At 40.1% G+C, this 12,903-nt stretch overlaps 1 protein-coding gene across 2 annotated transcripts in view; it reads right to left on the reverse strand.

Moving 5' to 3' along the window:
• The window catches only part of LOC307020883 (contactin-associated protein-like 4), a 181,190-nt gene that overhangs the window by 45,315 nt on the left and 122,972 nt on the right, over positions 1-12,903 (reverse strand). For both annotated transcript variants that reach the window (XM_079652567.1, XM_079652566.1), the window contains exons 11-12: positions 3,719-3,825; positions 1,546-1,665 (exon numbers count right to left, since the gene is read on the reverse strand). In XM_079652567.1, coding sequence (XP_079508693.1) covers positions 1,546-1,665; positions 3,719-3,825 — 227 coding nt within the window. The remainder of the gene's footprint in view (positions 1-1,545; positions 1,666-3,718; positions 3,826-12,903) is intronic.

A 12,903-nucleotide genomic window follows, 5' to 3' on the forward strand; every position in this document is an offset into this window, starting at 1 on the left:
TGCCTATGCAACAACAGCAATTGACCTCACCTATTGATATCTTATTTAACTATATTCTGCTCCTGTACTCACGAGTTTGATAAGAAGATCAATACTACTCTATCTGTACATTAAATAGGAAGCAATGCTAGTTTAGCACAAAGAGCTACCCATAGGTTTACAGCGACAGCACACTTAAAGCTCACCAATAAACACACTTTGATCCTTTTACATTTTAGTTTCTGAACGGATTAAACAAATGAGATTCAACAAGTTCATGAGTGAGCTTGAGATGTTCTTATAGCTGTATTTTTAAACATTAGAGAGAGCCAGGCTAGCTGTTCCAGAGATATCCAACACAGTCTCACTGCATTTCGTGTTATAGTTTCGAAATGAATCTATTGATTCATGTTCACCAACACGATTTCACAATTTTTTTCGTGTCACACAGAACGATTTAAAAGCAACGTAAATAATAACAAATTAGAAGGAAAAACAGATACAAATAAATACAGATTTCAGTATTCTGAGGCTCTGAACTCCATTTATTTTCCTCGTGGACGGCAAAGAAACTCCGACATTATACAATTTAAAATAAAAGGCTTAGGGTAAGATATTGAGTAAGAAAATGTTTTTATGATCCACACAGCTTCTGGTATTCCAAGAACCGACCGGACAAAGATACATGTTGCAGGCACGAAACAAACTACCAATAGAAATACATTGCTTTTAAAATCGTTCTGTGTGACACGAAAAAAAGGGGGAAATCGTGTTGGTGAACACGAATCAATAGATTACATTAATTTTGTGACTCTAACACGAAATACCGTGAGACTGGGTTGAGATATCCCGTCTTTATGCTAAGCTAAGCTAATCACATCCAAATGTAGAGAGTAGGCATGAAATTGGAGTCAATCTTATCGTCATACTCGTGGTAAAAAAAGTGAAAAGGCCTAAAGTATTTTTCTAAATGAGTTGGCGATCTGAGAGAAAAAAGATTTAATTCCAGTTCAACAATTCTGATGAATAATTTACAATTGAATGTAAAAGTTAAAACACTTATACCTTTAGTAATCTTCATGTATCTTTCAGCAGCTTCAATTGAATCATACAGTATCTCTTTTATGGTTTGTTATGCTGTCATATTAATGACACTGTCTGCTCGATATTTAATTCCTCAGTGTAATTAATAACAGGTCCGTAAAAAAGGACGTACTCTGCAAACACACCTTGTTGATTAAAAAACCCGAAGCATCATAAACCTAAGATGAAAAACTGAGAATAGGAAGAAAACATTGGATCATCACGATTTATACACGTACATAAATTATATGAAGCAGCGAGACGTCATTATTCATATTTTTATGATTAAACGGATGACATGACACAGAAGAAAAAGAGAGGGAAATCAGGAGATGGAAGATAAAGTGGATCAGAGCGTGATGAGAGGAGCATCATCATTTACAATTATGTAAATTTGAATCATGAAACTTTGAGTAATGATGTGAGGAGGGTGTGTGTGTGTGTGTGTGTGTGTGTGTGTGTGTGTGTGTGTGTGTGTGTCACCTGTCATGTTGCAGTACACCAGTTGGGGTTTGATTGGTCCGCTGCCGTCCACGTCGATATAAAAATGTCCCGACGTGTTGCCGTTGTGTTTGTACGCCTCGCAGGACTGTTCGAACACAGCTGGGGGAAAAATAATGAGGTCACGTCAACACTAATCACATCAACATCAACACATCGTTTGTGAGGGGATGAAGAATGGAACGCTGTGAAGGATTATGGGTAAATCACCAACTCAAAATCAGAGAGAGGAAACTCAGAAACTCAAGTTACGTTTTAATTCTGAGTCATAAAGTGAAGATGAATCCAGTAATGAGTGATGGGAGTACAAACACCTTCATCAGCCCTGCCTCTTCCTCTCTGTCTCCAAGAGTCTTCACACACACACACACACACACACACACACACACACACACACACACACACACACACACACACACACACACACACACACACACACACACACACACACACACACACACACACACACACACACACACACACACACACACACACACACCCCCTCTACAATCAAAGCCCTTGCAGTCAAAGCCATATCTAAGAGTTCCCACACCTGTCTCTCGTCCCCTCCACAGCATTTTATTCATCACATTCCCCCAGTGAAACACCAGCAATAAAAAATGAGACCAGAGGTGGATTGTGGGTAAGTTTCTTCTTTTGGTTTCGAGGATTTGACTCGAGGGAATGCGCTCAGAACAGATGAATCTCGCCTATCAGCTCACCTCACTGCTGCAGGTGTATTTATTCATTCCCCATGCGGCGGTTTAGTCACAGTCTCATTACCTTCATCATATCTCTCACATACAAACAGCTTTTATTAAACTGTATCCTCCCCCACCAGATTTAAATATACCTCAAGGGGGGGCGGTCTCTTTAAAGGCGGATTATAGTTTATGAAAGTATTTATGTGGTTTTTAGGACATTATTTATTTGTTATGTTATTATGGCACTCACCAAAGTAATTGCTGAGATCTGGAAACAAGCCAACCTCGCGACATGTTTAGAAGTTCGGAAAGGTCATAAATAAAATGACACATTGAGGCAAAACTAATTCATTTGAAGGTAAAATGTAAAGTGAGTGAAATTGTGTCAAGCGTCCCTTATTGCGCTGGAAAACACAACCCTGCATATCGAAACAGGAAGTTGGTCTGTAAAGTGTGATGGATGTTTACCAATTGATAGTTTGGGTATTCATCTTAGAGTTTGCTTAGTTTTCACTTTGAAATATCAAATGCTAATATGGCAGTTTGTCTTCTTGTGTTTCTTGCACTGTCAAACTTCATTTAAGTGCCTTCTTCTCAAATCTCAGAAATCCACTTTGATTGTTTTTACTGCTAACAGAAATGTTGCCGATTACTACAAATAAAGATTTATCCAAAACGTGCATATGCTGCAATGCAAATCAAGGAAACACACTGACTTTTAAACGCGCTGTAATGCAAACCGTTAACATTAATATGCTTTATCGTATCTGTCCTTATTAAAGGTGGGGTAGGTAATTCACTTCAGAAACACTTTTTGTTATATTCCATGGAATGCTCTTAACGTCCCGATAGCAATGAATAAATTAAATGTTTTGACAATAAATACATAACAAAAATATCATCTGTGGAAGCCGTAATACTGTAAAAAGCCCGACCAATCATCTGAGCCGGCCTGGCTAAAGTAACTGGATGGCCTACCTGCCTGTCAGCCTTCCGTCTCGGTCATGTGTGCGTTCGTGTGTGTTGGAGGAGGGGCTCTGTAAGGAAGTCTGAAGGAAGGGGCAGATTTGTTCATACTATTCTCTTTGTTTGGTCCCTGCTTGAGTTGAATGTTTTTTCTTTTTTAATGTTTATATTGCATTGTGTTTGAGTCACCTGCTATACGAATACATTGAATTATCTTTTTTTGATGTGCCGTTATATTCAATTCGATATGAAATTGTTATGTTCTTCCAATTTCATATATTTCTCTGCCTCTGACTTTCAATGTGCAAACAAATCTGAATTATTCTGTACGACACACTGCCTCATTCCTATTACTTATTTCATTTGCTCATCACCTTCTCATCATCTGTCTCTCTCATCTCCCCCTCTCATCATCTCCCTGTCCATCAGTCGTTCTGTGTCTTTCTAAATGTGATGTGTTGGTGTCGTGCTGCTGTTTGACTCACGGCTGTGGCAGGTGGCTCCGCTGTAGCCGCTGTCGGAGCAGTTACAGTGGAAGACGGTCCAGGACTGACTGCAGCGGCCGCCATGTTCACACCGACTGGGAGAACACCTGAGAGAGAGGGACGCAGAGAAGAGGCACTGGTTGAGTCCCTTTAGACAGGGCGGGTTCATTTGCTTTATTCGACATTTCAGTGACAATTCTCATGGATTCTCTGCGGAAAAAAACCAAACACAAATGTTGCCTTTCAATTAAAAAAGGAGTAAATCATTATTTATATTTTAGATTCATTTTGAATTTTCAGCTGTCTGCTTTGAACGCATCCACATTCACTCTCTCTTGACAACACTACTCTTATAAGCATCAAATTGTGGAAACACCTTACTCATAAGGATTGAAAAACCCCATGTTTCAAACACATATAAAGGGAAAATAAATATGAATTCACAAAAAACCAGTGGCACCCAAAACTGCAATATGTTAGACCTCCGCCTACATTTCTCAAAAGAGGCTTTCTCGGTCGTGGTTTGTGAGGAGAGCAAGAAATGCATTGTGCTGCAACAACAACAAGTTACTTAAAAGACGATCAGCGATGTTTGGATTTCTTGGAAGGCCTTGAGATGTCTCAATACAAAGCTGTTGTTGTTTTTCAAACTTGAATAGGAGCCTCTCTGTGTGTGAAGGTTAGCAGAGAGGCTGTAGCAACAATACTGTGGTTCACATATATTTAGAAACCAGGGACAATAGCTGTGTCCCAATTCAGCGACCGCATCCTCCTGAGGATGCATTCGGAGACCGCATACGTCACTTCCGCCAAACGAAGGCTGTCCCAATTTATTAAAAAAAGACAAGACTCCTCCGAATGCGGCCCGCAAATGCAGCCTTCTTTCCCCAGATTTAGATGATACATCTGATGTACACTCCGCGGTCTACCATATCCCAGGATGCAACGGGTGACGGTGACGAATGACTTTTTAAAAAAAAAAGATATGGCTTGTAACGTCCCATCAACGGCTACAACGGTTTCAGCTGGATTTGTTTTTAAATGTACTCACCCAAATAGTAAACGACATGAGAGAAAAGTAAACGTATTTAATTTGTGTATTTAAATATACGGGCAATTGGAGATGTCTTCTTTATATTACATACATAAAATAATATGAAGTGAAAATATTTCTAAACCCTGTTTGGTTTTCATATTGTTGGGATTCATTATAAAGCTAATTTATTTATTTAACTGCTTTTGTTATACAAATCTTACTGCAACAATTTAGTTTTGATAGGGAGCAAGGGGCAGACTCCGCAATTTATCCAGATGCGCGGGGAGAATGAAGCCCTCTTCACGGGAGCCTGTTGCGACCTCGGGAAAATAATTTAAACATAACACCAAAATAAGTACAGCTAGATCTGACTCCATATTGAACAGTTTTGAAAACAGTTTTGAAAACAGTTTGAAAACAGTTTGAAAATATTTTGCCTAGTGTCAGAAATTATGACCGGCACTTGTGACTGCAGCTGGTTGCTAGGTGACGGGGGCGGCAAAATGTAGGGGTAACTGCCGGTGACGTACAAGGACATGCTCCGTAGAACGTCTCATTTCGCAGTCCGCGGAGGACCCAAGCTGGGTCCTCCGCGGACTGCGAGGCTGGGTCTTCAGGAGACTGGGTCCTCAGGAGGACCCAGCCTCTTAATTGGGACACAGCTAATGTCTTCCGCCTCTAACTGTTGGAAGTGTTTATAGACTTAGGTATGGATGAACTTGATCAGATGATTGATCGCAGCGGCAAAGAAGTTACCAACAGAAACGCAGTCTGGACTTTCTTTCTGAAAGAGCAGCGCCCAACAGGGAAACAGAAGTCTTTAGTGTTTACAGGGTTAGTCACTTCTTTGCTGCGTCCAGGTCATCGTTCTGCTTTAGCGATTCTTTGAACTGTCCATGCTGAATCTCTCAAGGTAACCGAAAGAGTGTCTACATGGATGACATAACGTTGCCTTACTGAGGTTATAATGAAAGCATTAGTGAGGACGTAAAACCACTGCAATTCCTTTGACTTTCGGATTTCAAACCTTTCTAATGTTTGCCCGGCTTCATCTTCAGAAAAGCAGTAATGATTTGGGGAAATCATGCTTTCAAACTCCCACTAAAGAAAACTATTTCATTAAACTAAATGAGCCTCTTTTTAAAAGGTGGCTGCTGCAGGCAAAAACCTTTTAGCCGAAGCTCTTCAAGGTTAGACAGCAATAGAGCGTCAAATAGAACATCTGTCATTTTTTATATTGCCTTTTTTGTATATAAAGTTGTGAGGGGGAGGGGGAGGGGGTGTTGACATTAAACTCTGTTGGTTTTTTGGGTTGAATGGAAAAGGACTCATCAGAATATTAATTTGAAACACCTTCCCCCGGAGATCCAAAGAACAATTCACTACTTTCTCACGTTGGATGTTTCTTTCCTTTTATATGAAAACGAAAGGCTTCTGCTGAAAATAAAATATCCTTTCGCCTCTGTTCAGCTCCACCTCTGATTGATCGGAGCCGCTCTTCTGAAGTGAAGCCACACTGTTTGAAGAAGCCCCTTTAAGTGGAGCCGGCTCCCAGGAGACGTCACCGAGGCTCTGTGTTATTTATAGATACACATCATGACAGCAGTCCTCTGTGGGAGGGAGGAGAGGGACCAAGGGTGGCAGCCACTGGGATACATTGATCTGTCACACACCCGTGAATGCAGCTCATACCCTAACTTATGGATGTTTGAAAAAAAAAAAAATGTATAGCAGGTCAAGATGTTCTCGTCTTCGCACATCAGCAGAGGAAGAACGAAACAGTTGCTTACACACCATATTGTACCAAAACATGGAAATATAATTGCATCAACGAGCTTGTAAAATCTAAGTGTGCTGACATGTAACTAGGGTTGGGAACCGAAACTTGGTTCCAGATGACAACCAATAAGAAAATGTCGGGTACCGGGTACCCATACAAAATACACAATTTCGGTTCTGCTTCACGGTTCCTAAACGCGGTAGACCCTGTAGTCCAGCGGGTCCGTCTGCGCCGCGGTGACCCGGTGGAATACAGGGTAGGCGGACTTGCCATCTGTGTGTTAATAATAATAATAATAATAAATGTTATTTGTATTGCACTTTACATTTGAAACAAACCTCAAAGTGCTACAGTACATAATAAAAAAAGATAAAGAAAACCATTTGCAAGAGTCAAAATATATAAACAGGTTAAAAAACTAGTTTAAAAACACGTTTTAAAAAGGAGAGGCAGGGTTATTAAAACCGGCTTAAAAAGCTAACCAAATGCTTTGTTAAAATGGTAGGTTTTTAGTGCTCTCTTAAAAGTGTTCACAGGTTGAGGAGCTCTGAGATGGTCTGGGAGTGAGTTCCACAGCCGGGGGGCAGCTGCACAGAAAGCTCGATCTCCCATAGTGCGGAGGTTGGTGTGCCGTTCCTTCAGCTTGTTAGTATTTCCCGAGCGGTGTGTTCTGAATCACAGAATCACAGAACGGCCGGTCGTCAGCGGGTCGTTGATGAAAAAGACAAGGCACAGTGTAATGCCTGTGGCAAGTTAATAGCTTGCCACAGGCATAGCTCAGTTAAAATGAAGCACTATTGTGCAATACATTTGTATTGCATGTATATTTTTTATTTGTAAAAATGTCAGTTAAAGCTTAAAAGAATAAAGATATTTTTGTTATCTAACCGTTTGACCTCTTTCTTTTACAATTTTGGAATCGAAACGGGGAATCGATAAGAACTGGAATCGATACACTTCAAACGATACCCATCCCGATGGCTGTTTGTGACAATGTGATGTATTATCTTTTTTTAAAGAATGGCTGAATACTGGATTCTGATTGGTCAATTTGGCCGTTTAGCAGGTCTGATCTTTCTTGCAATGTTATTTAAAGACTTGTTAATGGAAAAGGGACTTTTATTTAGTTAGTAGTCCAGGCTGTGCACGTTTGTCAACAACATGAAGACGATGTTTCTGTGTAATAACTTTCAACCTTTGAGCGACGCAAACAAATGCAATTCACCTCCATCTTGAAAGGCGTGGGTATCAAAAATTAGAGACAGGTACATCAAAACTTGAGCACATAAAAAAAGGAAACAATGGAAGATGTAACACCGACTCGGCTTTGATCTGCTGTGTCTCTTTTGAGAAACATGGAGACGTACTTTGACTTGTTCTGTTGAGAGAAAGACAGACAGAGGGCGACAGGAGGTGATGAGCAACACTGTTCTTATACACACAGGTGGCTTTCCATCTGTTACACACACACACACACACACACACACACACACACACACACACACACACACACACACACACACACACACACACACACACACACACACACACACACACACACACACACACACACACACACACACACACACACACACACACACACCCCCTCTACAATCAAAGCCCTTGCAGTCAAAGCCATATCTAAGAGTTCCCACACCTGTCTCTCCTCCCCTCCACAGCATTTTATTCATCACATTCCCCCAGTGAAACACCAGACACACACACACACACACACACACACACACACACACACACACACACACACACACACACACACACACACACACACACACACACACACACACACACGGCAGTATGTCTATGCTGACTTTGTATCCCTCTTTGTATTCTTAAATTCATGTTGTGTGTTTACTTCTGTAAATGTATTTGACAGTTTGTGTTTGTGTTTGCCCACACACAGGAAGGAATATAACAGATACAATAGATGACTGTGCAGAGTCAGCAGCCTCCTTTTTATTTGTATAAAACCAATGACTCAGCAGCCTGTCATAGTGTGACTTTTACCTCCATTTATCTTTACACTGCTTTAATCTAGGTACGCTGGAGACTTGAAGATAAAACGCTTTGTTTTCACTTTAAATACACATTACCTTTCTGCTTTTATTTGATGAATTAAATGTTTAAGGCGGGGTTTTGTGTGTACAGCTATCAAACTCAGTCTGGCAGAAGTGACCAATGATCTTTACTCAACTCTACTGATAAGTGTAATAATAGTACAATATACTTAACAGAGTCTGTGAAACACCATCTTATACATTAAGAAATACTCCAAACATGTTTCACTCCATGTGTGATTACATGAGGTATGTTTAGGCCTTACAAATCCCTCCTTTAGTCACATTTTGTAAGTTAGTTATTGCAAGTGTCAATGAGTAACTAAAAAAATAAGTATTGGTTACAGTAAGTCCTTGTCCTCTTCCAGGTTTTTTTGTTATGTTGAGAGTATTTCACATAATCACAACCAGGATGGCCGAGTGGTTAAGGCGTTGGACTTAAGATCCAATGGGCAATAGCCCTCGTGGGTTCGAACCCCACTCCTGGTAATTTGTTAGATTCTGCAAATACAGAAACATATAAAACATATCACTACTGCATGGAAAAGGCAGGTAGCAAAAAGCAATGTAACAAAAGCATGCTCCTTATTGGCCTGGTTATTCTGGTGAAAGTTATCTAAAATATTGATTTAATCTAAAAAATTGCATCCATGTAAACACTAAGACCTCAAAGTCAACTAAGTCAACTGGACAAGTTTGACTGACTGATATTTAAATACTTTTAGTCCCACACTTTGCACCTCTAACCACTTCTCCCACTAACACCTTTGGTAGCTGTATAACATCTTCTCACTACTTTCACAACTAGAGATGTCCCGATCCGATCACGTGATCGGGGATCGGAGCCGATCACGTGATTTTCAAAAGATCGGAATCGGGAGAGAAAAAAATCGGGGATCGGGATTTAAAAAAAAAGAATTTTAAATACTTTTTTTTAAATGTTGTATTCAATGTTACAAAACAAAAATGACCATGTTCAAGTCTTAAAGTCATCCTGAGGCCTTAGTTTTGGTTTCAAATTACACAACATCATGTATGTGTTGCTTCTTTGGGGCTTGTTTTCATAGACCTGGTTGCTTATTTCTCTCAAATCTGGCAACAGAGTGGGCAGGGCGCAGTGTCTAATTGTAGCAGTAAGCTAACGAGTACTGAAAGCTTTATTTTGTTTTGATCCAATGCTGCACAACTGAACTGATCCAATGCTGCTGTGAAAGAAAGAAGCTATATCCATGTTGGATAGAATATCCAATTTAAATAAAAAAATAACCTTAAGGGACAACTTGAATGCTTTTTTTTCTTTTTTTTCTCTTAATTCATTGCATAAAGATCGGATCGGGAAAAATCGGTATCGGCAAATTGTCAAAATCAAATGATCGGAATCGGATCAGGAGCAAAAAAAGATGATCGGGACATCCCTATTCACAACCATTCGTTATAGTGAATATGACTTCCACAGTCATTACACATCTGCAGGATTAGCTATATCAAAGATACAGCACAAACCACTACATTCGTTTTTAATGGAAACACGCCCAACTGGAGAGATTTGAATGTCTTACATGGTTGTTGTTGTTGTTGTTGTTGTTGTTGTTGTTGTTGTTGCTCTTATTTTCCAGGTTATTGCCTCTACAGGGAAAGGACTTTTTGATCATGTTGATGCAATGTGACACGGTTTGAGCTGAAGTGAATTGCTACAAAACTGATGGGTCAAGTCTATTAAATGCATGACTGCTTCTATGTTGTAGCAGTCATTGCTCTGAGGGGAGAGAAGCGTATGGAAGCTGCGTCTGTAACTCTATGAACAACAGCCGCAATGAGGGGGTGTGCAGTGGGAGCCATGGTTTCTGTTTCAGTGAACCTAACTGTGCAAGAACCAAATTCTGCTGGATAATTATCTAGTTCATTTAGAAAAAGGAGGATAATTAATCAAATCCACTGGAGCAGATTCCCATTCTCTGCTGAGGATGTGTCTGGAGTGGGTAGCTATATTTATGCATATATGTTGATTTGATTCAATATCCTCCTGTTTCTACAGTTACAAGATTATTATCCAGCAGAATCCAGTTCTTTGCCATGCATCTGCTGGTTTAGATTTGTGCTATTTAGTGCGACACCGAGACAGCAGGCAATTGGTTCGGCTCCACATGAGTTACCCTGTCGATGCGAGATAACTATAAATGACTCTCACAGAGATGAAAATGGAAATAATGACATATAATAAAGATAAACTGTAGCTCGTGTCTTTATTTGCACGTCTTTCAGCATTTCTCTGTCGCATGTTGAGGAGAACATTGATATATTTTCCTATAATCGTTTAAAATGTTGTGTTTGGCTTTTGCTTTGTAGCGATTGTGGTCTGTCAGTGGATGGGACCATCACTTTAGTTCAAACTGAAATATCTCAACGACTGTGGGATGAATTGCATTGAAACTATTTAATGAATGTCATGAGGCGCGTTCACACCGGAGTACTTTTCCCATTTAGTTCTGTTAGTACCTCTTATTTTGCGTTCACAGCAAAAAGAGAACTTAGTGCCGTGAACTTTTACCCCCATTTTTAGTGCCTGCTAGAGAGGTGGGACAATCCTGGGGAGAAAAAAGTACCAATTTCTATTGGCTGGGCGAATTGCAAACCACGCCCCGTAAAACTCTTCAGAAAAGTTTTCTGAAGCCGCCATTTTATTTGCTGGCATTAGCACTATTAGCATTAGCATTAGCCCCGCACACCAACGGAGAGAGAATAACTTATGGCAACACAAAATAAAACATGGGAGCGGTGGAGATGAGGAGGTGTCGGTGTTCTGGCGATTTACTCGGAAGGCTTCAGTAGAAGCTGCGGGGACTTCCGGCCGGGGACTTCGGGTGGCAGTATACGCCGTGAAGTGGTTTGTGGCCTGCCAGTGAACCAAAAGCAGAAGAAGAAGAAGAAGTGACGACAGTGGCTTCATTTGCCTAATCCTCCCTCAGGGAACTTATTCCGGTGTGAATTCGATCTGTACTTAGTGCCATGGGGGTACTAAGTGCCAGGCACTAAGTACAGCAAAGTACTTGGTGTGAAAGCGGCTATGGTCCCCAGAGGATGAACCCTACTGACTTTGCCGATCACCCGCCTTTTAACTATCAACACCGTATGGTTGATATTTCTTAATTTAAGTAGAGAGTCTAATCCTGTTAGATGGATTTAAAGTACATTTCGGTTCAGACATTCAGGATGATTTGTGATAACTTTGCTGATCTTATGACTTTCCACGGAGCGTAAACATTTTTGATGTCGTTTGTTAAAAATATTTTCAGATTTGAGCATTAAATTCAAAGCAACGCTGACTATAGCACGACTGTAGACCTTTCTGTTTTCTTATTTTGTGCGTTAATATGTCTTTGTATCCAACTAAAGTTATTATCATTATTACAAAGGCACATGAATGTTCAGATGAATTTTTATGCTTGAACTATTTCTGTTTGGCGTACAGTATCTCTTACTCTCTCTCTCTGGGTGTATTTCTTTGTAGATGTGCGAGGGAATGGAGCATTGTGATTTATTTATGCTGCCACTAGAAAGCCCAGTAAATGGAAGAGATGGGCAAAGTCCCTTCAAGGTTTCTCAAGGACTGTGCTTTAACCCGTCAAAAGAGGAAGATTAAAGCCTTTCATTGATGCCCAAATGAAAAGGTAGTATTAGTAATAGGCAGATGGAGAAAAAATAAAAACCAGAATGAAAAGTTAACAGAAAATGGAAGGTGATACATGAGAAGATTGCTGCTTTGACAGTGGGATATAACACCACGTCATCCTGGTGCTAATTTAAAAAGGATGAAAAGCTGATACACAGGTGAGAATAACACTTATCATAAGGGTGACAAACAGGTTTAGAAAACGTTGCTTTTTTGTCGAGAAATCTTGATTTGTCATACATCGCAGGGAATCAAACAAACAGTGGGATTATTTCACACCCCAGGTCTCCGCTGAACAATAATTCTACATTCCTTAATGGAAATACTGCGAGTGTGAGTGCATGACTTTGATTTTTTGTATGTGTTTCTTATTTTCCTGGATCGAACACTTCACACCACATCACCTCACAATTCAATAATTCTCCCAGATACTCAAAGAACAAAAAAAATACATTTAACTTCCGCAACAGTCTCGTATAGAGTTGGATCAAAGCACAAACTGTGAGTCTCTCTGTACGAAGTTGCACACTGGCAAAACGCTTTACAAATGACACAAAAAGTAAGCAGGATATCTGGTTATTTAAGCCATCTGACCTGAGATCTGATAGGAGCTCAATCATTATC

This window comes from Notothenia rossii (genome assembly GCF_949606895.1).
Source record: "Notothenia rossii genome assembly, chromosome: 9".
NCBI lineage: Eukaryota > Metazoa > Chordata > Actinopteri > Perciformes > Nototheniidae > Notothenia > Notothenia rossii.